The 24,478-nt window shown below is 66.0% G+C and overlaps 1 protein-coding gene across 6 annotated transcripts; it reads right to left on the reverse strand.

Moving 5' to 3' along the window:
• Positions 1-2,329: 2,329 nt before the first annotated feature.
• Positions 2,330-24,391, reverse strand: TSPAN4 (tetraspanin 4). Of its 6 annotated transcripts, none has more exons than XM_043582083.1 (9): positions 24,248-24,391; positions 19,142-19,241; positions 15,436-15,515; positions 6,013-6,204; positions 4,743-4,817; positions 3,712-3,813; positions 3,485-3,616; positions 3,304-3,387; positions 2,330-2,770 (listed from the first exon to the last, which is right to left on the reverse strand). In XM_043582083.1, the coding sequence occupies exons 3-9, from the start codon at positions 15,496-15,498 to the stop codon at positions 2,702-2,704; spliced, it is 717 nt and encodes a 238-aa protein (XP_043438018.1). In that variant the 5' UTR covers positions 15,499-15,515; positions 19,142-19,241; positions 24,248-24,391; the 3' UTR covers positions 2,330-2,701. The 6 variants fall into 6 exon arrangements, with proteins under 6 accessions (XP_043438018.1, XP_043438021.1, XP_043438019.1 ...); XM_043582086.1 differs by lacking the exon at positions 24,248-24,391 and adding an exon at positions 23,464-23,676; XM_043582084.1 differs by lacking the exon at positions 24,248-24,391 and adding an exon at positions 22,781-22,897.
• Positions 24,392-24,478: the final 87 nt, after the last annotated feature.

Below are 24,478 nucleotides of genomic sequence, written 5' to 3' on the forward strand. Positions count from 1 at the left end.
TCGTGAGCGATGTGGGGAGGGGTAGTCGCGGGGGGGGGGTGCCTGAGAACCCAGGCCCTTCCCACCCCGCCCTCACTGCTGCCGGTCGTTGGCCAGGTTGGGGCAGGACCAGGAGGCCCTCTCACGTGTGGACCCCAGGCCCCTGGTAGGACCTAGTGTCAGCCCAGGGCTGCACAGAGGGGCCTTGGCCTCTCACCGCCCGCGCTGGCTCAGTCCGCTTACCAGACTGCACACGGCAAGGGTGTAGGCGTCGCTGTAGAAAGCTGGGCTCAGAAAGGTTCTTCCTGTCCCCGGAGGCCCTGGACCCCACGGGGGCAACAGAAGGACCCCTGGGAGCCCTCTGGCACCCATGGGCCGTGTGATCAGTTTCCACCCACAGGGTAACCTGGCTCCCAGTATGAAACATCAGGAGAAATGCTGGGATTGCCGGTAGCCAAAGACTCTGCCCCCCGGCCCCCCAGCCAGAAGGGCTGCTCACGCCTCCTCCCCAGTAATTAACCTTCGTGGGCTCCAAGCAGCAGAACCCCTTGGGAACCATGACAGTCCAGGGCCCGGAGCCAGAGCCCTTCCCCACCCAGACCAACTGGCCAGACGCCGTATGTGAGTGTGCGGCCGCCCCACGGCTCTGGTTTCCCTCACACCCTTGGGCTTAGAGCTCCAAGCTGGGGGTCGTGGGGTGGACGAGAAGGCAGAAGGGCCCCAAGGGGGAGGTTGTGTGTTAGGAGGGGCAGGGCCTTGGGTCTTCCAGTTCCTTGCTGGACCCACCGTCCCCTCCTGCAGCTGCCCTAAGGAGGAACCCCGTCTCCAGGGGGACGGGCCCTGCCAGCTACCCCACTCCTGACCCCCAGACCTGCTCACAGGGTGGGGCCTGAATAAGAGGACTGGTGGGGGAAGTGTTGTACCAGAAGTCCATGTGCCCGGCTTCCACAAGTGCGTATGTGCCTGTGTGCACGTGTTCGCACGTGTGCCTGTCTGCTTGTGGGACGGGGACGCTGACCGGCACATAGGGCCCCACACAGACACCCTGGCAACAGGCAGGAGCACTGGACGGAGCTGTAGGCACAGGCCAGTCCCCTCCCCCCGCCAGGGCTGGGGTGCTGGGTTGTAGGGTGTCTGGAAGTCTGCTCCGGAGTTGGGCTCACGGGATGTCAGGATCAGTGGGCATGGAGCCAGGCAGGTGACAAGACACTGGGTGTGCGTGGGGGGAGCTCCTCAGTGGGGCTTCGGAAGACGGGACCAGTGAAGGGGGGTGGGAGCCAGGAGAGGGGCCCTGAGGTCAGACCCCCGGGGTGCCCACAGTGAGAAAAGTGAATCTGGAGACCAAGTACAGGCAGCAGGTGGGGTTTGGCCGGAGGGTGGGGACCCTGGGGAGCATGGCTGCCAAGGCAGTTTGCGGGCCCCGGGGGAAGTGGGGTGCGGGCTGGAGCCTGAGGGCTCACGTGGGTTGCGAGCGAGGGACAAGCCTCCTCCATCAGTCCAGCGAGGAGCTTGCACGCGGGTCTGTCCATAGGAGCAACCTGGCGGTGGGACAGGTGTGTCTGGTCACATACTTGGACGGGGGGTGGGGGCGAGCTCGGGGAACAGCCCGGGGGCTCCTGGGAACACGGGGTCAGATGGGGACCGCCCTGCTGGACGTGGGCTGTTTCTGTTGGTACTCCGGGAGTTTGCTGCCGGTGGGTTAACCGTGTGCCCAGATAACGGGCTCACGTTGGTTCTGGTGGTTTCCGTGGAGTGAGGACAGGTTGGGAGACGGGGGGAGGGAGGACTCGGCAGTCTGGGTTGTGTCTGTGGCCGTGGTCAGTGTTTGGCTGCGCGTCAGCAGTGTGTCCACCACACAAGAACAGTGACACTCGGGGGCGTCCCTGGGAGGAGCAGGCAGAGGGCAGCACCCTGGAGCCAGCAGGAGTGGGGGCTGGAAACAAGATTCAGGGGCTCCTCCAGGAGACCAGCTGCCCCTCTGACTGGGCCCAGGGATCCTTGTCCGGCTCCTGATGGCCCCCCCCCCGACAGATAACAGTTAAAGGGCAAGGTTCACAGCATCAGACCCCCAGGGGGCAGGCAAGGCCCTGGGGCTAGATGGAGGGGCCTCCCCGCGGCAGGGGACAGGACTGGAAGAGCCGAGAGTGGGTCAGGGAGGCACAGAGCCGTTCCGAGGCACCACTGTGCCACTTTGTGCATCTGATCTCGTGGAGTTTGGTGGCTGCACCCATGCACGTCCGTCCGGGAACTGCACTCCGGGCACTTGGTGGGGGGCCACGGCCGCGCAGGGTCTGTCGGGGCACAGCACCCCCTCCAGGGGTCACGACGGCAACAGACACAGGGGGGCGGCTGCTGTCCACGCACTTTATTAAGACATCCCAGAGCCCGCCCTGGCTCCGCTGTGGAATGTGGTTGGTGGGGCTGTCCGCCACGAGCACCAGGACCAGCGGGCGGCCCTTCACACACCCCCCCCCCCCACTGCGAATGGCCCCAGCCCTGGGGGAAAACACTGCTCTGCAGGACACACGGATCCGGGAAGCGCCAGAAGCCCCTCCCACCCCCAGCCCCGCGCCTGCTGCCCTGCTGCAGCTCAGTGCTCACGGGGCTAGCTGAGGGTCCCCTTCCCTGTGCCCAGGATGGTGCTGAGTCCTGCAGCAGGGAGAGGCAGGTGGGCTACATCCTTCGGCAGCGAGGTGGGGGGCGGGGGTGGCAGGAGCGGAGCCTACGCACAGTAGGTATCAGCCTTCACCACCTGGCAGTACATGGTCATGGCGAAGGTCAGACCCAGGATCTGCGGGACATGAAGGGGGGCTGGGCAGGACTCCAGGAAGCCAGAAGCACGGGGCTACCCCCCAGCTTCCCGGATGGCCTGCACCCCACTTCTCTGGGGGTGCCCCCCAGCCCTCGCAGTCAGGCCCATCCCGGCCACATCCGCGAGCCATCGCAGGGCCCGCCCACCACAGTCAGACGGGGCTTCCTGGGGCTCAGCCCCGGGACCTGCCTCTCCCTCAGCTTGGCTCCCGTGGGTTCTGCTGGCGGCTTTTTCACGTCCATTTCACTCAGGACTTCCCCGGGGGCCAGGAAGACCACCCTCACTCTGCACTGGGCAGTCCCATGACTCCCACCCACCACAGCCACCGGGCAGGCCTAGGACTGCAGAACAAGGCTGGCCTGCCTGTGCCTGAGATGTCAAAGGTCACCTCCCCAGGGACTGGTCCCTGAGCATCCTCCATCAGCCGTGTGGGCTCAGGGAGCCTGAACCCGGGTGCTGACGGGCTGGGGTGCTAGGTTGGAGGCCAGGGTGGGTCTGGGCACCCAGCGTACCTGTACCAGTGCCGTGCACAGCCCAAAGATACCCACAGCCAGGAGGTTCTCCTGGAGCCACATCTTCACGGTCTCGTAACACGGCTGGAGGAAGAGAGGGTGTCACAGGGGCTTCGAGATCAGCCCTCCACCCCCAGGTCCCGGGGCCAGGACAGGAGGGAGGGGCGATGCAGGCACTCACCGCCTTCCACCAGGTGCCAGGTGCGTGGAGTCCACAGCTGTCACTGAACTCCAGGCAGCAGGAGTCGGGCACACGGGTGGCATTATAGACCTCGAACCAGTCGGTGTAGTTGGAGACCCCACAGCAGCGGAACTGCAGAGGGGCAGGCGCTAGGAGGGCTGGGGAGGCAGGTGGTCCCTGTCCCCCTCACCCGACCTGGCCCACCCCACCCCACTCCCCAGACTCACATCGGTCTGGATGATGCTCCAGGCATTAGTGAGGCCCACGTTTCCTGGGGTGCCATACAGGTGCAGACCCTTCTTAAGGTCTCGCTGGGCATACCTGTCGATCTGCAGGTGCAGCCGGGTCAGCAGAGCCACCCCCACGGCCAGCCCCGCCTCCCTCATCCAGACCCTGCAGGTGCCCTGTGCCCTCCCCCCCCCTCCTTGGAGAAAATCTCCTGCCAGAACCCCCGTCCCTGTGCTGGGGACTTTGCCCCTGCCCCCTGGGGTGAACTCTGTGGTCTGGACCAGAATGAGACAGGCCAGCATGAACCGGTGTCCGCTCAAGGTCCGGATACCGACAGACAGGTGCAGAAACCCGAGAGCCATCTGACACGGGTCATTTGCACACGTGGCTCCGACTGTCGGCCGAGAGGCCCAGAGTGACAAGGAGCACGCCAGCCCCAGAACGTGGCTCCCAGGACTATCCTCCAGGGAAGGAGCCGTGGCGCCCGGAGAAACGGCTGGGCCCGGGCCCGGGGCAGGAGACGCCAGGAAGGAAGGAAGTGCCCACCAGCAAGTGCACTGAGGGGAGGCTGCCAGAGGGACACAGGAGGAGCCAGAGGCAAGCTCCCAAGGGGCAGAGAAGCCCACATGTGAGCAAAGTAAGGCCTAGAGTATAACCCGGAGTGTGAAACACGCAAAAGAGCCCTCAGTAATGTAAATAAATGATTAAGCAAGTAAGTGGAGGCAGGAGATTTTCCCACCCAACAAGCATGGCGCTGAGGACAGTAGGAGCTCAGCACAGCTCCCCTGCCACCCAGTCCCGGAGCCTCCAGGGAGTCCTGGAGTCCCCTCCAGGCCTGGCCTCTGGCAGCTGTGCTTAAAGCTGAGTCCCCAGTGGGTGGGATGCCTGGGACCGCTGCCTGTCCATACAGAGCGTCCACACCGGGCACAGGGCTTGTGACTGCCATTGTCAGCCCCGCCTGTACCCGTCACCCACGGTGCCATGGCCCCTGCTGGGTGGTGAGGACAGAGGGAGGGAGGAGGTGGCCGACCTTGTCAGTGTAGGCGAAGAAGAGGATGGTGATGGTGGCCTCCAGCAGGAACACCAGCAGCAGCAGCACAAAGAACTGCGGGGGAGACAGGCCCCAGCGACTTGGCCCCCTCGGCCCCTGGCTGCGCCCCGGCCCCTGGAGCCTTCCGAGGGTGGGGCTGCGAACCTCAGATGCCCCAGTGCTGGGGGGAGCCCCAGCCGGGTGTCGGCTCCCAGAGACCAGCACGTCCCCTGATGCTGCCATACCCGCCTCGGAACCCTCCCCTCCGGCTGGGGGGGGGGGGGGCCTCCGGTCTTGCTCGGGAGCACAACCTCACACCTGCAAGCAGGCACCTGTGCCACATGCCTGTGTCCCTGTGGTGGGCGGGTGGGTGGGGCGATGCCTAGGGGGGCCCTGGGGAGGGGGTGTCCGAATGCAATGGCCCTGAGCCCAGGGTCACGCTTCTCAAGAAGCGGCCCCACCTGACTGCACAAAGCTTGCCCACTGGGTGGCAGTCCCCGACTGAAGCACCCCCTGAGGCACAGCCCTGACCTTGGCCACAGAGGCCCCAGGCCAGCAGAGCAGCAGAGGCATCCTTTGTCTGCCGTGCCTTTCCTGCAGACAGGGACGGGGCCAGGAGGTGGGACCATGCGGAGCAGGCCCTGTCCTCTCCTGGGGTCCCCGATCTGGCCTCTCCTCGGTGTGGGCTCAGGACTCCGGGCCCACCCTGCCCCCAGAAGGCCCCGGGCCCTGAACTCCCAAGTCACCCTGTGGGGAAGGCTGAGGTCAGGGCCCCACACACACCACGGCTTCCTGCCCCAGGGCAGCTGGGGACGCAGCCACACCCCCACCTGCCGCTCCAAGGGACCAGAGGGGCCCCAAGCCTTGATGGGAGCATCTGGACACACTGAACACTTGGGGGAGCTGCGCCCTCTGAGGCCCCACCCTGGGCAAGGGCTCCTCAGACAAGATCGATGAGCGTGTGATTTAGGACTTGGAGCTGCCCGAGGCCTCGGCCAGACATATTAATAGGTGAGGAGCCCGGCCCGGGGATCCTTCTCCGCCTCCGTTATCTGTGATTAATGTTCCGGACGACGGAGGGGAGACGCAGCCTGCCTGTAAATGGGCCTCCGAGGCGGAGGTGGGGACCGCGAGCCTCTCAGCTGAGGGTGCGGGGGCAGGGAGTCCCAGGAAGGGTGTTCTCAGAGGAAACAGGCCCGGTACAGGCTGCACCCGCGTGCGTCTGTCTTGTCAAGGGGCTGCCACGGGCCACGGTGTCAGGGGCACTCACGGTGAGCAGCAGGCACTTGTTCTCCTTGATGGCCCCGATGCAGCCCACGAAGCCGATGGCCATGACGAAGGTGCCGGTCACGATGAGCAGGTTGGCAGCCGACAGGGACGGGAAGGAGGAGGACAGGGTAGCAAAGTTCCCCTGCGTGGCAGCCAGCCAGATGCCAACCCCAAGGATGCCGCAGCCCCCCAGCTGGCACCGCCGGGACAGGGGAGAGGGCGGTGAGGCCGACGTCTGTGTGCCCCACACCACCCAGAGCGACACCCGAGGGGCCCTGCACACCCTCGCCCACCCTGCTGACCTCCCAGGACCAGCCACCCCTCCCGGTGTCATCCCAGCACCCAGCCGTTCCGCCCTCAACACACCCCCAACCCACGGCATCAGTGATACGGACCCCGAGGTCCCCCACCTGTGGCGCTGGGGATACTCTGTCCCAATGACCCTGGTGAGGCAGCCTGGGCAGGGGGCCCCAGGGCTCCCCCGAACACCACCCCTCCAGGAGGCACCCCCTCTGCCCCCACAGCCTCTCTGGACCTGGATAGTCAGGGAGACCATCCCTGCAGACCCTGCCGGACCCCACGCTCCCCTGGTCCTAAAACCACCTCCCCACGGGCCCCTCTGGTGTCCCCAGCTGTCCCTTCTAAGAGTGAGCGCCAAAGCACCCCTCGGGCCCCCACGTGGAGGCCAGCACCAGAGTGCAGCAGGGAGCCCGATCCCGACCCTGGCCGCCCCTCTCAACCACTGGAGCTTTTACTGAATGTCATCATTGCTCTTATTAAAAAAACAAAACGACAGAAAGGAGGAGGAGAAGGCAGAGTGAAGAGTCGGGAGAGGGCCCTCGGCCTCGCATGGTGACAGGAGAGCAAGGTGGGCCAGGGCTGGCTAGGGGGCCCCGGGCTCCGGCCCCCACCCCTCAGACGCTGGGGCTAGGGCCCTGGGTGGTCTCAGAACGGGACGGGAGAATGTGTTCCAGGGTGCGGGCTGGAGGCGGTTAGCCCCACTAACACTGACCAGCACCTAGACCCCAAAACCTGGGCTTCAGTGAGACCGCTTGGGGACCTAAGGCTTTCCCAGGCTCTGGGAAAGGCCAGCCTCCTCACCATCTGACCGGGCCCACACGGCCTCAGCCCCCAGCACACTCCTGGGCATGACGTCCCTCTAAAATCACCCTAAATGCCCAGGACAGTCTGGGTCGCAGACCCCAGGGTATACGGCATCCACCCAGGGCTACCACAAGCCCTGCACACCCCGCACGAGCTTCCTGAGCCCAGATGGCCAGATTCCACCCCATTTCCCAGACAAGTAAACTGAGGCTGGGAAATGAGCCACCTGCCCTGTCGGTCAGAGGCAGAGCCAGGGGGAGCCGGGACTACCCGCACACAGCGCCTCCCCGAGCCTCGCCGGGACCCCGTGACACAGCAGACCCCACGGGCTCTGAGGCCCCTGCCCGAGAGGCCTAACCCCAAGTGCGCTGGCTCGCCCCTTCCCCCACCAGCAGGTCAGCCTGCCCCAGGGTCTCCACGACTCCCTGGGGACTGCGCACACCATGCAGTAAGCCAAGCTGGCGGGAGACTGTGATTATGGGGGGGATCCCTCTGGGCCTCACCTCGGGCCGAGTGGGGCAGGACAGCCCCCCAGCTGAAATGGCCACCACCATCAGGGGGGGGAACCAGTCAGCACAGGGTAAACACGCGGGGTTCTGCACTACCCCCTCCCCGCCCCTCTTGGCACCTTCGACAGAAGCGAGAACTTCTGTCTAGAAATTGTAAACGACACCTGCTCTGAATGCTGCTGGCTCGGGACAGCATCCAGGAAGCTGGGGCTCCTGCTTCTGGTCTGAGGTCATCCTGCTTGTTTGAGCCCCTCCCAGAGTAAGGGTGGGGGTCTGCAGCTCAGGCAAGGTGCGCTGGGGGCGGAGGGGGCGGGGCTGTGCTGCCGGGTACCTACCAGGTTCGGGGGACCCTGGTGCAGGGGCTGACCTGCCCACCATGGACGGTGACCTCTGCCCGTGGCCAGGGTTTGCACCTGGGAGGCCACCTCTGTGCCGTAACCAAACCCGGGGCCATGACCAGGTGCCAGAGGCCATGGGGTCAGGGGAGGCTCAGAGGTGGGAGGGCAGCCGGGGACCCGCCCAGAGGAGGGGCTCCCTAGGCCTGGATGTGTGCCCCATGTGAGGACCCAGCTGCCTGGGGGGGGGGGGGCACAGCTCCAGAGCAGGACAGGGTCCGCTGGCTCTATGGGGATGCACGTGTGCCCACACCTGCAGGATGGGCGTGACTTCCATGCGAGATGCAGACAGGCCCCCAGCCATGGTGCTGGCCTCAGGCGGGGCCGCAGAGGGGACACCCAGCACCTCTGGGCACCCCACGCCCGCCTGCGACGGGCACCACTCGGCGCCACGGGGCACAGAAGCAGCCGGACAGGCCCTGGCCCGCCTCCCGCCCCACCTACAGGTGAGAAGCGGAGCCAAGCCCCTCCCCCGTGCCTGTTGGGACCGCCAACACCTCGTCCCCACCGCCTCTGGGATCCCCAAAGCCCCAGGGGAGGGTTGAAGCTGGGGCCACCGAGTAAGGTGACGGGGGAGGGGCCCGGGTCAGGGAGGGCGTAAGGGCGGGCCACCTCCCCCTGGAGGGGGACACAGTGACGGCTGCCATCTCCAGGCCTCACACCAGCTTGTCCCCCACTTTGGGGGAGTCACATCTCTGAGCTGAGCCCCCAGGACGGTGGGCAGTCCCGTGCGGCAGGTCCCCGGGCAGAGGACAGAACCGTTCCCTGTGCTTCACAGCCTGACTGTCTGCCTTCAAGGACATCGGCGGACGGCTCCGTCAGCAGGAAAATGAGCCCATCTGAGCGCCCTCGCCCCATGGGGACACGTGGAAGGGCGTGGGGAGGACATCGCGGGCAGGCGCCTGTGAGGGAGGGGCGGTCCGGGTCCCCGGAGTCCCCACCCCCAGCCCTGCTGGAAACAGATTTCCTTAACACCACAAAACGTCCCCACCTGTCCACCCTGAGATGGCAGGGGAGATCCACACGGTGACACACACAGCCCACACTGTCACCATGTCACCCCACGCTGTCACAGACACCCTCGCCGTCACTGTCACACACACAGACACCCTCACCGTCACTGCCACACAGGCTCATCTCACAGACGTGCTGCCCTACGACCTGTCAACCCCATAAGCTCCAAGGCCCTCCGTGTTCATGCAGACCAGTCACCAAAAACTCAGACGCACACACTAACAGAACGCATACACGTAGTTAATAAAATTATCTGTAATTTTGAAAATGTTTCTGCGTACGCAGCTTTTAAAACATTTTGGCAGGAAAATTACAGCCTCCGAGTGCAGGAAGAAACAAGCCCCTGTTAGACTTGGACGCAGAACATCAAACACGGGGTAAGTGGGGCTGCGGGCGCCGGGAGGCCAGGACCCCACCGCGACCCTGCAGATGTCCAGCCGCGCTCGCTGCCCGGGGCACTGGCTGGACCCTCCTCCCCAGCCCAGCTGGGTCCCGGGAGCAGAGCCCACGAGGCCTGAAGCAGGAGCCCAGCCCCACGGTCAGCCGTGGCCTCCCCGACTGCCTCCCATGCACCCCGAGCACATGCCTTGCCTCGTGTCCTCACCTGTCACCGGCCCCAGCCCGGTCCCTGGCTTACGCTCCCCGTCCTGCGGTCCCCTCCCTCGTCTGCATTTTTCAGGTTGGCCCAGGGCTGGGGCACAGGGACCGCATGGTCAGCGATGCCGCCCCCTCCAGGCCCATGAAGGGGCAGGTGTCAGGAGGCCCTCTGCCACTGCCCCTCCGGCCAGCAGATGGCAGGACAGCTGGCCACGTCCTCGGAACACAGCGGAGGGCTGGGCGCCCACAGGGGCCACGCTGTGCCTGGAAGCCCCTCGCCTGGCAGCCGGCATGGCCTTGGGGGGGCCTGGGCACGGCGAGGTGTTCTACCACTCCAGGCCAAGAGCCGCCAGGAGGGGACCCCGTCTGCACAAAGTTCAGGAATGGCAACCTTTGTCCGCCGTGCCGGAGACCAGGTCTGCAGCTGCCCAAGGCCGGGGATCAGGGACACTGGGTGTCGTGGCCTGGGGTACCTTCCGGGCTCACAGACGCGCTCCCTACCTTGGCTGGAGATTGTTATCTGGGTGAAAACTCAGCAGGCCACTCGCTTAAAATCTACACAATTGCCTGCAGTTAATTTTCTTAACCGCCGGCAAGCTCCCGGCGCCATCACCAGCCCCATTGGCTCAACCCCAGCCGCGGCAGCCCCCCACCCCGGCCCATCAGGGGACAGCCCCACCGCCCAGGGACCCCCTGAAGCCACTGTCCAAAGAGGAGGGGTTGGGCCGGGGAGCAGAACAGCCCTGGCCGGAGGCTTCGGCGAGGTCCAAGGTGAGGAGTTGCTCACTGGACCTCAAAAGGGTCTCCAGGGGCCAGGTAAGAACCACAGCAGCCGGTGGGGGGGGGGGGGGGGCGGGCTCGGTCGGTGGAGCGTGGGACTCTTGACCTCGGGGCTGTGACTTCGAGCCCCACGTGGGGTGTAGAGATTACTTAAAAATAAATTCAGGGGGCGCCTGGATGGCTCCGCCGGTGAAGCGTCCTGACTCTCGATTTCGGCTCAGGTCATGATCTCACTGTTGAGTTCAAGCCCCAGGTCCGTCTCTGTGCTGACAGTGTGGATCCTGCTTGGGATTCTCTCTCTCTCTCCCTCTCTCTCAAAATAGATAAATTGTTTAAAAAGAATCTTTAGAAAACAAATTAAGGGGCGCCTGGGTGGCCCAGGCAATTAGGCGTCCGACTCTTGGTTTTGGCTCAGGTCACAACCTCGGGGTTTCACGGGTTCAGGCCCTGAGTCCGGCTCTGTGCTGACAGCACGGAGCCTGCTGAGGATTCTTTCTCTCTGCCCCTCCCCTGCTCACGCTGTCTCTGTTTCTCTCTCAAAAATAATTAAATAAAATTTTAAAAATATATTAATAAAGTTCAATTAAAAAAAAAAAAGAACCACAGCAACACTGCTTGCGGGGCGGGGAGGGGAGGGAGAGGCCATTGCCAGGTACCTGGGGCAGCGGGGACGGGGCTGGGGGGGTGGGAGGCGCCCCACCGCAGGTAGAAAGACGGGACCAGGGCTGCAGATGGCCGGTGCAACAGGGACACAGCCCCCCTGGCTGCTGCATGGGCCTCCTGACCTCCAAGACCCGCCCCAGCCCTTAATGGCTGAGGCCACATCTCTGCCCCAGACAGAGCCCACTCCACCCCTGCCTTACACGTAAAAGGTTCTGTCCCTGGCCCTCCCTCCCAGCAGCTGGACTCAAGGGACACTCACAGAGCCCGTCCGGGTCACTTGGGTGGACGGGCCCAACAAGCACCCAGCACAGAGCTGCAGCTGCCTGGACCCCCCGGCAGGGAAGGCAGGGTCCCCCAGCTCCCCCAAAGCTATCAGGGGAGCCGCCAGCTCCCCAACAGGCACACGGGGCCTCCGGCGTCAGGGCCTCTGTTCAGAAACGGATTGCTGCCGCTTAGAGGGCGTGCCTACTGTCCCCACCGTGGGAGCGAGGGCTTGGTCTAGGGGGCTGGGCCCAGAGAACTGGCACCTGCCGGGCCCCAGGGTTCCGGTCTGTCCCATCAGCCAGCATCTGGCCTGAGGGATGAGAGCGTCCTGACCCTTGACTTGACCAGGGCAGTCAAGCACCCCCACCCCAGCACCTGCTCCCATCCCAGAATCTACCTGCCCTCCCTCCGCCCATCACAAGACTGCCCACCTACCCCTACTTGCAGCCCGCAGGCAGCGGACACCCCTGCCCAGCCCTGTCGCAGAAAGAAACAGAAGCCAGGATACGAGGATGCCCCCAGCACCACCAGGAGGCCGGAGCCAAGAGGAGGCACAGGGTCTGAGGACTGTGACCTCAAGCAGGTCCCCGCGGCATGCCTGTTCCCCCAGCTGTAGGGAGGACTGGGGGAAGGTCACGGCCCCCAGCTCTGCAGAGCCCTTGCCACCACGGGTCCCCTCCTCCAGCAGTCTTAGGGGCCTTGCCCAAAGGCCAGTGACAGCAGACCGCGCCACCCACTTGGACGTCACCCGCGGCTCATCAAAGAGGAAAACTCAGGGGCCCACACATGGTGCCGGTGGACAAAGTGCATCCTGGGCAGCAGGAGACGGCAGGCAGGGCTCCGACCCCCACCCCAGCCACGCGGAGGGCCCCTGAGCACAAGTGCAGGGAGAGGAGAGCAGGGAGCAGCTCAGAAGTAGGGGAGGTGTGGAGAGCAGGGGCCCTCAGCTTGGCTGATCCAAACTGGGGAGGAGTTAGGCCACAAGGCTGAGGCCCGGGCGCGGGCCCTGGCTGTGGGGGGACACAGAAGCAACCTTACCTTGCTGAGCTCAGCCCTGCCTCCCCCCAGGTCCACCCCCAGGACCACCTGGGCCACAGGGACTGCCCCCTGGGGGTAGCCCTGAGCACTCTGACCCAGGCAGGGAAGAGCCAAGAACCGCTTTCCTCTCGCCCACCCCCTGCGGCCTCCACCTCTACCTCTGTCATGGTGGAGGCCTGAACTCCCCAGGGGCCGCGTAGGGGCTGCACACCCCACCTGCCCCCTGGCCCCATTTTAGGGACTCTGTGCACATCTCAGAAGAGCTCCCTGTGCCCTATGAAGGCCTCATCTGCCGCAGGGAGGCAGGACAGGGGCCGCCACCCCCAGCAGCTCTGTTCCTCCCCTGCGAGTGTCACCTGTGCCTTCCCAGCTCCCCCGTCCCAGGGCACCCCAGCTCCAGGCACTGGTGACAATAAGCAGGCCTGTTTCCTTCCCTGAGACAAGCCAATGACCCAGGCAGGCTACACAGGACCAGGACAGACAAGCGGTGACTCTTTCCTGCCCTGCAAGGACCCAAGGCTGGAGGCCTCAGTCCTGCCCGCCCAGACCCGAAGGAGCACCCTCAAACCCGGCACATGAACAAGAGTCTTAAGTAAAAAAGGGTCTTAAGTCTTAAGTAAAACGCTTAGGCCAAGCGTCTCCCGAGCCAGCCCCTTCCCCATCCTCAGAGCACCGCTCCCCCGCCCCCCACCAGACACAAGGCCCCCATCCCACCCCCACGCTGCAGCTGATGACCTCCCCACTAGCCAGGGCGTCCACGGTGGCCCGGCGGGGCTCTGCAGGGTGAGGTCAGGACTGGCACAGGTGAGCATCTTGAGGTCCTGCCCCGGGGACGCCCCTCCCACTACCTGGGCCCTGATCTTACAGTGAGCTCCAGTGGGTGCCGGTGTGGTCCGTCCCCTGGTCTCCCAGTGACTGTGGGAAATGGGCTGAGGGGCCAGCACCCCCAGGTAGCCAAGGGGCTGGGGTCCCGGGGAAGCGGTGCTGTAGCCTCTGGCCACCTGCACTTACGTGGCACCTTCACAGGGACCCAGACTCCTGACTTCTCACCACGCCTCACCTTGGGTGCTTCCTGTGCACTGTGGGCAGGCCCGGATGCCCTTCCTGACCCACTGGTCTCAGACCCTGTCTGGGCACCACGCTGGCACAGGGAGGGGCACATGCCAGCAGCAGGGGCCCAGTTTGCTGGGCAGGGAGCTATAATTGTATAATAAAAGGGAACTGGATTTTCCAGCCCAGGAGGGGGTCCCAAAGGGGTTTCTGATTTACTCGTTTCCAGGTTGAGGACGTCATCCATGGCAGGGACTGGCGAAGCATGTCTGTCCTGCAGCCAGTATGGTCCCTCCTTTAGGGTTCACAGGGCAGACACAGCTCTGCCTGGGGACCCGTTAGGGTGGGCAGCTCTCAGACCACCGAGGATGGCAGACCAGGGACAAAGCCAAGTCTTGCCTACCTCCCGGGACCAGACTATCTCTGTCCCCCATCCCACCCCCCACCGCCGCTCCCTCCAGTCAGTCCACCAACTACACGGTCACCACGGTCAGATCTGGTCACCTGCGGTATCTCCCATCAGGTTGCCCTGGACGTGCCGACCCTGCCAGCCACTCCACACGGGCGCCCGCTGCAGCTGGTCAACATCCCGCACCAAGATGTTCGCCCCTCCACACGCCTGGGCCCGAGCTCCCGCCGCCAACACCCCCTTCCTGGCTGCTGGCCTCAGGGGTACTTCACCCCAGACCTGGGCCTCATCCCTCCCAGGATCCCCTTGTAGAGAGAGAGCGAGCCCTCAGGGCGGCCACCTCGAAGCGGGCATCTGGGCCCGGAGCCTTGGGTCTCACCCCGAATGCAGCCTGGGCTGGCTGCCCCTGCCTCCCAGCGACCCCTGATGCCCCCCCCTCCACAAGCTGGGAAGAGAAAACTACAGCCCAGGAGGGAAGGGAGGTGAAGAAAGACGGACCCGGGATTCTGGGCATTTGGCCTTAACGGGACTGCGTGCAAATGAGCGTGTGCAGGACAGCCGCCTCGCCTCGTGGGGTCCAGGCTGCAGCTAACGCCACACCCCCTTCCTCCTAGCTGTGGGAAGGAGGGCTGGCTCAAGAATTCACCATGGAGCCGAGAGTGACCTTGGCATCCTCCCTCCACCAAGCCTCGGGTAGCCCAGCCAGGGGACCCCAGCCTGGTGGGGTGGGACACCTGTCACAGCCAGAACCCACCATGCTCCCAACCATTATGGGGCTGGGGCCGGGTGGCAATTTTGTCAACTCCGTCTTCGTGCCTACTCTCCTCTGGAGGAGGAAGGGGCCACCCTGTGGCACCATCGCCTCTGACCCTGGGCCACCACATCCCGTCTGAGCAAACCCAACCCATTCAGCAAAAGTTCTGGGCACCAGCCCACACACATGCACACCGCGCAGGAGGAAGAGTCAGCAGGGAGGCCAGACACCTCCCCAGCACTCACGGTGGGTGGCCCAGCATCCTGTTCAGTGTCAGCCCCAGCCAGGGAACTCACCCATGCGCACACACCCCCTCTCCCTTCCCACAGCGCCTGCAGAGACTTGGGGGGGACCACCGGGCCCCCAACAGCCCCTCGGCGACCACAGTCCTTAGGCCTGGTGGGTTACTCCACTGGGAGGGCGAGGGGGGTCGAAGAAAGGACGCCGGCTGGCGGCGCGGAGGGAGAGAAGGGGAGGGGAGGGAGGGGGAGCGCCGGAGCTCCAGCGCACTGCCGGCCACGACCAGCACGCGAACCCCGGCGCAGGCGGGCGCAGGTGCGGGACACGTCCGGCCCCAGAAAGAGGGGGAGAGGACGCGGGCAGAGCCTCGGCCACAGCCCCGCGGTACCGGAAGCGCGCCCCAAGGGCCGGTCCACCGGGCCCCCCGCTGGAGCAGCGACCCCGGGCACGCCACCGCCACCGCCACCACCCCGCCCCGCCCGTCTGCGTCCTGGAGCCTCGCCCCCCATCCCTGCCGGAGCAGCGACTCTGGACCGTGCTGAGAGTCGGGCCGGGCCGGCGCCGCAGCCCCGGGCGCCCCGGGCGCCCCGGGCCCGCCGCCACTCACCCAGAAGAGCAGGTTGAAGGCGAACATGAGGAACTTGACGCCCTGGAGGCAGCCGCGCGCCATGCTGCAACGCTTCAGCTCTAGGAGGAAGACGAAGGAGAGGTCCAGGTAGAAGAACACGTACTTGCTGCCCTTGGGCGACGCGCAGCGCGCCGGGGCCGCCCTGGGGCCGGGGTTGGCGTGCAGGCCGAAGAAGGGGCCGCCGTCCCCGCCGTGCCCGCACAGGCTGCTGTAGCGCCGGAAGGGGCCGCCGCGCGCGAAGCCCGGCTCCTTGCCCTCCGGCGACGGGCTGCGCCGGTAGGTGGACTCGTCCGTGCTCGAGCGGCGCATGGCGCCAGGGCCGCCGCCGGGCTCAGCGCCCCGCGCCCCCCGCCCCGGCCCCCCGCCCCGGCAGCCGGGCGCGCAGCTCCTCTCCGCCCCGGCGGCGGCCCCGGACACCTGCCCGGTCCGCGCGCCGCAGCCCCGGCCCCCGCCCCGCGCCCCGCGCCCCGCCAATCCGCGCCGGCCCCGCCCCCCGAGGACCCCTCCCCTCCCCGCCGGCCCGCCTCGCCCGCGCCCCCCTCCCCCCCTCGCCGCCCAGCCCCGCGGACCCCTCCCCTCGCTCCCCTCCGCCCCCCTCCAGGCCGCCCCGCCCCGCCAATCCTACTGCTCCGCGGGCGCCCGCCAATCGCATTCCCGGGGCGACGACCCCGCCCCGCCCCCGGCCCCGGCTGCTCCGCCCGCGCCGGCGCCCCTGGCTCTCCGGGTCCCCGGGCTCGGGAGGAAGATGCTCTCGTAGGGCAGGGGCAGCCTTGGAGGGGGCCGAAGGCCACGGCCCAGGCAGCGCTCAGCCCCGGGAACGAGGCCCCCAGCCTTCCGCCTCCCCTCCCCCCCCCCCCCCCCCGACGCCGGGCCTGGAGACCCCCGACCGCGCTCGAGATACCACAGCGCTATGCAAATGAAGGGATGGCCCAGTTGCTTTCTGGTGGTGACCTGGGGCGGCTTCGACTTTGATTCCCACAGCGAGAGAGCGCCTTACAATGTAGTCCCGAGCACGCCCTGGGGTGTGCTTTCTCCAAGCAGCATCCCTCACCTCCAGCCCGGGCTGGTGACGGCCGCGCGGGGACCCCAAAACCCGGGCGGCTCACAGCCTGGATGGGGAGAGGCGTCTGTGGGCACCGGAATCAGCCTGGGGTACCCAACCTGGGCGGGGGGGGGGGGGGGAGGGGGAGGGGATCTTGCTGGGGCAGGAGGCAGGACTGCAGCTTAAAGGACGAGCCCCTCAGAGGGGCTGGGACGAGGAAGGGCAAGTGGGGAGGGTGCCCAGGAGGGCAGGTTACTCGGCAAGACCCGTGGGGAGGCTTTCAGACTTACAGAGAGGGGCGGGAACACACAAGAGGGTGTGGGTGATCACCGGGCACCTGAAAACAGGCGCGGATCCCCACTTCCGCGGCCCTTTGCTCCTTCAACTCAGCCAGGGTGTGCTGGCAGGGCTGCTGAGGGCAGACCCCCTGCCCTGGCCCTCGGCTTCCCTGCCGTAGGTCACACGCAGCCACATAGAGCCCCTCACTGCTTTGATGCCCTGGCGCCACTGTCTTGGCATTCCTGGTCATTTTTGAAGGGGCCTCACAGCTCATCGTGCACCAGCCTGGCCTGGAAGTCAGACCCCGCACCTCCCGGACACATCCACACTCGCACGCAGACGTGGGCCCGAGCCAAGCTCACAGATTCCCTGGGTGACTTACATACACACGCTGGAACGTGCACTAGTGCCCCTTGCACTGCTGGTGTGCACACTAGCCTGTCACTCTGGATGTGCCACGTGCTCGTGTACAGACACGCGTACCGGGAACTGTCTACAGGTGCATACACACACCCCCAATGGCAGATGGGGACAGTTGTCCCCCCCAGCTGCACCCCCACGACTCACCCCACTGCTGGGGGCAGCATGGTCTCTGGGGCCCCCTGGTGTTTGGGGGGGGGGACGCATCAGCATGTAAGCCCGATGCCTCCTCCCTATCTGACCCTGGGCCTGCACCCCAGAGGCCAAAGGAGAGCTGAGCCCCCTCCTCTCAAGGCTCTGGGCCTGGGGGATGTGGGTCCTACACCTTGGGCTCAGGGCTGCAGTCAAGGCCTACCAGGTCGCCATGGGAGTCCACTGGCAGTGTCCCCCCAACGGGACGGTCCCAGACTCTGAAGTCCAAAGAGGGAAGGGCTGGCTCAAGGTCCCTGAGAGTCAAGTAGCAGAGGGGAGAGAGAGGAGGGGGTGGGAGAGACAGGGGAAGGAGGAGGAGTCAGGAGAGAAGGGAAGGGGAAAGTAGGAGCAAGGGTGCAGGGGAGGGGGGTGGGGAGTGACACTGACAAGGTGACAAATTAGAGACTGAGTGGCGCGGGAGACAGCGGGTCTGGGGGGCTGTGCAGCAGCCAGAGCAGGACTGTCTGGAGGGCTGCAGGCCGAGTGCCCTCTGGCAGCCCTGCTGGGCCCTGAGGCCCCCAAGCATGAACCCTCTGCTGCCCCCTGACGACTCTTCCGAGAACCGCAGCTCTGCCCCCAGAGCCGAGCTGGCGCTGGCAGGGAGTGGGGACAGGACAGTCCCAGAGTCTCTGCCTGTCTCACGCTGCTGGCCCACCCAGGGTTTCCCATGGCCCCTCTACCCTTTTCTTTTCCCAGAGTTCTTTGGCACGTCTGGGCCCCACGAAAGGGACACAGCAGTGACGTGCCAGGGTCCCAGTGGAGAAGCAGGTGGTGGAGGGCCCCAGGCCCTACAGAAACCAGGGAACAAGTGGCAGCCGATGAGCCTGGAGACCCCCGTGCCCCCTTGGCCCACGTCAGCCAGCTCCACAGCCCAGGCCGAGGGTGGGCACTCAGGGAGGCCCACGTGTGAGACTGGGTGTTCAGAGTGCACTTGTGGGCGCAGGTGGGCCAAGGGAGGACCCGGGCGTGATTCCACCTCACCCCACATGCCCCACACAGATACCACCTCCCCTGCACGCCACGGCCAGACAACTCAGGGAAGCACAGTCAGACCTCCAGGGGCCGAAATAAATCTGCTGCCAGCCTGTCAGCTTTGTCCCCAAGGAGGCTGGGGCCGGAGATGTGTGGGGACAGGGCCTGAGGGCCGGAGCCTTCCTTCAGCCTGGCTCCCTGGGCCAGGCTTCCAAGGACGCGGAAGTGGCCTTGGCCATAGCTGGGGGGAGGAGGACTCCCCATGGAGCCCTGGGCTCCCCTCTCTACCACCCCCCCATCACGCTGGAGCGGGGCAGGGCAGGGGGCAGACGGGGGACAGCTTGGGTTCCCCCACTGGGCCCCAGCACCCAGCTCTATCTCACTATCTCACTCAGCTGTCACCGTCCCAACGTCCCCCACAACATCCCATCTACAAAACCCTACACCCACTCCCCCCCAGGTGACGAGAGTCGGTCTGAAACGACATTGGAAAACTCAGCCAAGGGTCTTGGGGCCAGTTGGAATGAGGACACGCATGCATCAGGGCTGAAGCCAGGTAGGGGGGACCCTGTCCCCGAAGTCCAGCCTCTCCCCAATAGGAGTCCCCTTCCTCCAGCAGGCGGGGCCCCAATGAGACACATTCAGGAGACGGCATCTGGCTGGCTCAGACTCTAAGGACCCGGAGAGCATCCTGCTGGCCAGGCCCCCGGGCCAGGAGTGGGTGAAACCACGAGGCAGCCCAGGGCCGCACCCCTACTGCTCGGCCGGGCTGTGACATACCTGGGCTTGCCACAGAGAAGAAGCCGGGTGGTGCTTGATTCTCCTGAAAGTGAGCCGGCAGGTCGGCCTGCGATCAATACAGCCAAGGCGGGCGGGAGCCCTGTGGAAAGAAAGGTGGGCACGATGGAGGCCACACCGCGCCCTCTGTGGGGGCTCCCCGAGACGGGACAGGCTCCTGGGGGGTTAAGAGCAACCCTCCACGCAGGACCAGGTCCCTGCAGGGGCAGGCGAGAGCAGCTAGGGGGCGGGGGCGCACTGCCAGACTCAGGGGACCAGCCAGGGGTGGGTGTCAAATAGGGCTTTGCTCCCGACCTTGGGTCGCTCGTCCTGAGACGCAGGCTTGCACACACACACAGCACGTGTGGGGGCCACGCGCGCGGAGAACACACGTGTTCAGAAGCAGGAACTCAAGCACAACACGGGCTGTGTCGTGCTGTCCCACCCCCTTGAGGTCAGCCTTCGGGGTCCGCTTCCCCCGAGACGCTCTGCACCCCGCCCGTTCCTTCCCTGAGCCACCAGCCTCACTCTCTCCCCACAGAGCCAGCTGGGGGTGACTCACCAGGCCCGCTCATCTGCCATCGGCACTCACGGGAGGGTCCTGTCCTCCCCCACCAGCCAGGGTTTTGAGAAGGAGACTCCAAGGTCACACGGGGTGGGGAGGGGCGGTTCTGAGGGCATCCCAGCCAGGCCCCCCAATTCTCCCTCCTCAGACCAGGTGCTCCTTGCAGCCTGGGGGTGGGGCAGGTGGTCCTCTCGGCAGCCCAAGGGGGGACGGCACCATGGCGGCCATCCACTCCCTCACGCCCATCCTCTGTGGGCCACCCACTGCCCGCCAGTCCACCACACCTGTGCCTGGGGCCGACAAGCAGACCAATTCCCAGCCCCTCAGCAGTCCCCGTGCCCAGGAATGAAGCGTCCACGGAGGGGTTTCAGGCCCGGTGAAGCAGCAAGGGCAATGGGTTGGGTGGGGGCACACCTCATCCACTTTCCTTGATGAGCCCCCCCCCACCCAGGGGCTGTGGGGCCCAAAGCCCACAGCAACATTCTAGAAGCTAAAACGCATGTATCATACCCTACCATGCCTCCACCCAAGACCTGGGAACCGGGAGGGGTGGGGGTGGGGGGTACAGAAGGGCCTCCTGGGCAGGGCCTAAAGGGCAGATCCACCAGCAGCCCCCCCAACCCTCCTGGGGCCCCTACGTGAGGAAGTCCCACGGCCAACACAAAGCTGAGGCTGGATGAGACCACTGCGCAGCCACACTCCCAGCCCTCGCCCCCAAGGCAGCCCGGGACCCTCCATGAATGACCTCTAGCCCTTCTGGCCCCCACAGTGTCCTCCATGAGTCCAGAGCCCCCCGCTCCCACCTAGGGCAGCCTAGACAGAACCCTGTGGTTGGGGCAGGGCACAGGGGTTGAACAGGACCAGGACCGGAGCTGTCTCCGTCTCTCTGCAGGCCCAGCCTCCTCCTCCAGGAAGCCTCCCTCCCCATTCCCTGCTCTGGGCTTCCTTTGCATGCAGGGTCTGCACGCCCACATCCCCGAGAGCGGAACCCGCAGCAGGGACAGGGCGGAGGGAGAGCCCCAAGACAAACACACCGGTGATCCTGGGCTGGGTCTTCTCGACTCTGCAGGGCAAGTGAGGGACCCCAAGGGAACCTAAGCCATGAGAAGGCCGTGGGCACCTACCTGGCCAGACCAAAGTCGCACTCAAAGAGGAACGAGCCCAAAAGCCGAAACAGAGATGGGGGGGGGGGGGAGGGCCAGTGGCGTGGCCCACCCTGAGCCCCGGAAGCTGAGAGGCAGCAGGGGCCTGGCCGGGCAGCAGGGCCCCAGCAGAGGCAGATCGGCGGGGAGAGCAGAGCCGAGGCCTGCCCGGGGCCCCCCGGCCGAGCAGGCTCGGAGGCAGCTTGGAGGAGCCCGGAGGCCAACACAAACAGTCCTGTGCTGGCAGCCTTCCAGCTGCTGACCCAGCCCGGCAGGCCCGACACCCACCCGGGCCCCCACCCTGCACACCCTCCCCACACGGAGCCCAGGCAAGGCCACCCCCCCACCCCCCAACTGCAGCCGCCTCCGGGGCTCGGAGACACCCGCTCCGGGGGAGGGGTCCCTGTGAAGAGGCTACCAAGGGGCCTCCAGGCTCTCCTGGGCCCAGCAAGGCCAACCCCAACCTCAGGTCTTCCCCCCACACCTCTGCTCCTCTCCCCCTCCCCCTGACCCTCAGGTCTGCTGGAGGTGGTGGTGGAGGGGACACAATTAGGACCCAGGGCGGGGGGCACCCTTCCACCTCCCACAGGCGCTGGGGGCCTCCTGCCTCTGGTAACCAAGTGTGTGCCCACCCCCTGCTCCCAGCCACCAAGACCCAGACGGAGCAGGACCCTCAGGGAGCCCCAGTCGGGCCCAGGCAGCCCAGCTGGCAGACAGGCTCATCCAGAGGGGGGGCGGTCGTCAGCTTAAGGCCAATCCAGCCTCAAGCACACCTGCAAATGGCACCACTCACGACCCCTGCGACCCCAGGGCCAAGGGCTAGTGTGGGTACAGCAGGCAAGCGACCCGCCTGGCCCTGGGGAGGCATCGGAGCATGTATGTTCACGGACCCCACCCGGCCCTGCGCACCCCTGTATGAGCACACATCCACCCGAACAAGAGGGGCCAGGGGCCAGGCCTGCAAGGTCAGGATTTTGACCCTCCAGCTGGGCAGCTTCTGGTTCCACCCACTTTACAGATGGAGAAACTGATTTCAGGACCAGCTGACTCCCAGGCCAAGCTGGCCCTGCGGCTGGCCTGTTGACAGGGCAATGCTCCGGGCCAGAGCCTCTCAGCAGCAAAAACTTCAGCCGCTGATCTCTCCTTGTCCCCTGCGTGCCCTGCAGTGACCCTCTTCTAGCAGGAAATGTGGCTCACGGGTTCCCAACCACATGTGAGCACAGCCCTCCCTTCCTCCCTCCCTACGCCTCCCACCACTGGGGATAGGATGCCCCATTCTCAAGAAATTGGCACTCTCTCTGGCCGGAGGCCTGGGCCACATCTGTGCTGACACTGCACACCGAGAGGAGAAGCGAGGTCCCCCCACCTCCCACCAGTGCCCTAGGCCCCCAAGGCTCCCTCCTGCCCTCTCTGAAGAGAGCCTGGCCCATGGCACACACACACAGAGGAACATGGTCACCCACGACAGAGGCAGGGGACAGGGGGCAGGGCTGACCTCTGAGGCTCCCCAGTGTCCCCTGGTCAGGGCTGAGCCAAGGCAGAGTAGAGACAGACGACAGGATCAAACGCCCGAAGGGGCCTCCGTGAACACCTATGTTGAGGGCACACAGACTAAGGTGGGGCAGCCATGATGCTCCCCGTGGCCTCTCCTCTCCTCGGAAGTCAGAGAGCTGGAGGGAGGAGCCCGGGAAGAGGAGGCCACCACCGCCCCCAAAACTACACACAGCTCTCAGAATTCCAGGAATGTCAACTTGGCTCCAGCCAGGATCAGGGAGGGAGGCTCATTCCCCTCACTCTTTCAGAGTAAACAACTGATCCGGGTAGGAGCATGGGTGGGGCAGGCCCTGGGCTCCTCCTCCAGGAAGCCTTCCACCCCCACCAGCTACCCAAGGTCCACCCAGTTGAAGCCTGGATCCCCTCCCCTGAGTCCCTCACCTCCACAGTTGCCAGCAGCCTCTGCAGCTGAGCCTGGGTCTGCCCCCAGGCCACTGTGACTCAAGGTCCCCAATCCTGCCCCTCTGTCCAGGGACAGGATGTGCGTCCAGTAGCGGGGGGGGGGGGGCAGCTGGGAAGGGAAGTGGCCTCACTCGTGGCTCCGCACGTGGCCGCGTGCGGGATGACAAATGCACTGGGCAGACTATCCAGGACCCAGGCAAAGGTGGGGGCACAGACGCCAGGCAGGCAGCAGCTCTGGCCAGCCCCACCCAGGCCTCAGGGGACCCTGCGTCTCCCTGCCCCTCAACTAAGACCGGAATCCATCATCCACCCGTGAGAGGACAGGTAACTGATGCCCGGGACTCAGCACAGGCCTACTCACCCCTACCGGAGATCCAGAGGCCCCAGGCCAGGGACCCTGACAAGCCCCTCCCCACACACACACATACCTACGTCACAGGTGCCACTCTGTAACACATCCATCCCCCACAGCCCAAAAGTTTACCTCCTCCAGGGAGCCTTCCCTGCCTCTCACCGTACACTGCTCTTCCCCATCTCCCACACCAAGATCAAGGAGCTCACGTCACCCACCCCATTTCCAGAGACACAGCTAGACCTTCCTCTAAATCCTCTGTGGCTCCTGCCCCTTCACCCCTAGCTCCACCTCTGGCCCTAGCACAAACCTGTGGCCTTGAGCTGTCGCGCAGGTATACCCTCCAGGCCTCCGTCCAAGGGTTCCCTTTGCCAGGATCAGTCCACTCCCTTACACACACTCAGGCTCACCCCCGTGAAATCTTCGAGTTCAGTTCAAAAGGCACCTCTTCCACGACGCCCTCCCAGACCACCCACCCTTCTCCAGCCTCCCCCCTCTCCCGAGTCCTCAGAGGCCCAACGTCCCCAGATCAGAGGCTACCCAGCACTGCCTGGCCCAAGTTGGGTGCAGACCCATTCCGCACCCCACCCCCAGACCCTTCTTCGGGAGGAAGGGAGGGGGGACGCGGGCCGAAGCGGATCGCTGCAGCGCTGGGGGGAGAGGAGCTGCCGCTGAGCCCGCCGCGCCCTCCCGCCGTCGGGGCTACAGGCTACTGCCGGGCCGGGACCGACACGGTGCGGACGAGCGGGCCAGGCCACGGCTGAGGATGGGACCGCCAAACTCTGCCACAGAGACCCCCGGGCGCGCGCGGGCAGCGGCTCCAGGCGGGGAGGGGCGGCGGGAAAGCCCGTACGTGTCCGCCCGCCGCGGCAGGTCCCCGCCGGCCACCGGCCGGCTCCTCTCTGCCCCCCGTGTCCCACCCCACCCCACCCCCGCCGCGCGGGTCGCCGCGCCCCCGGCCCCGCCACTTGTTGCTGCGGCTAGGCTCGGAGCTCCGACTCCGCGCGGGTTCAGCTCAACTCGGCTCCCGGACCCGGCTGGGGGGCTGCGGGGGGCGGGACCCTGGCCTCATCCCCCGCGCGCGGACTCGGTACCTGCGCGCTGTCCGCCCGCCGCGCAGCTGTCAGTTATGCGGACACGAGGAAGGCGAACGGCCGCCGTCGGGGCCTTTCGGGCCCTCTAGGGACGCCGTAGGCCGGGATGTACCAAAGAGAAGGCCGGGGGGGGGTCCGCCTGCTCCTGCCGCGGCCGCGCGGGCCCCGGAACCCCCGGTCCACGCGAATGGAACTCGGCACGGGGGGAAGCGGACGCCGACGGCACCGGGG

The sequence above is a fragment of the Prionailurus bengalensis genome, chromosome D1, assembly GCF_016509475.1.
Source record: "Prionailurus bengalensis isolate Pbe53 chromosome D1, Fcat_Pben_1.1_paternal_pri, whole genome shotgun sequence".
Classification (NCBI taxonomy): Eukaryota; Metazoa; Chordata; class Mammalia; order Carnivora; family Felidae; genus Prionailurus; species Prionailurus bengalensis.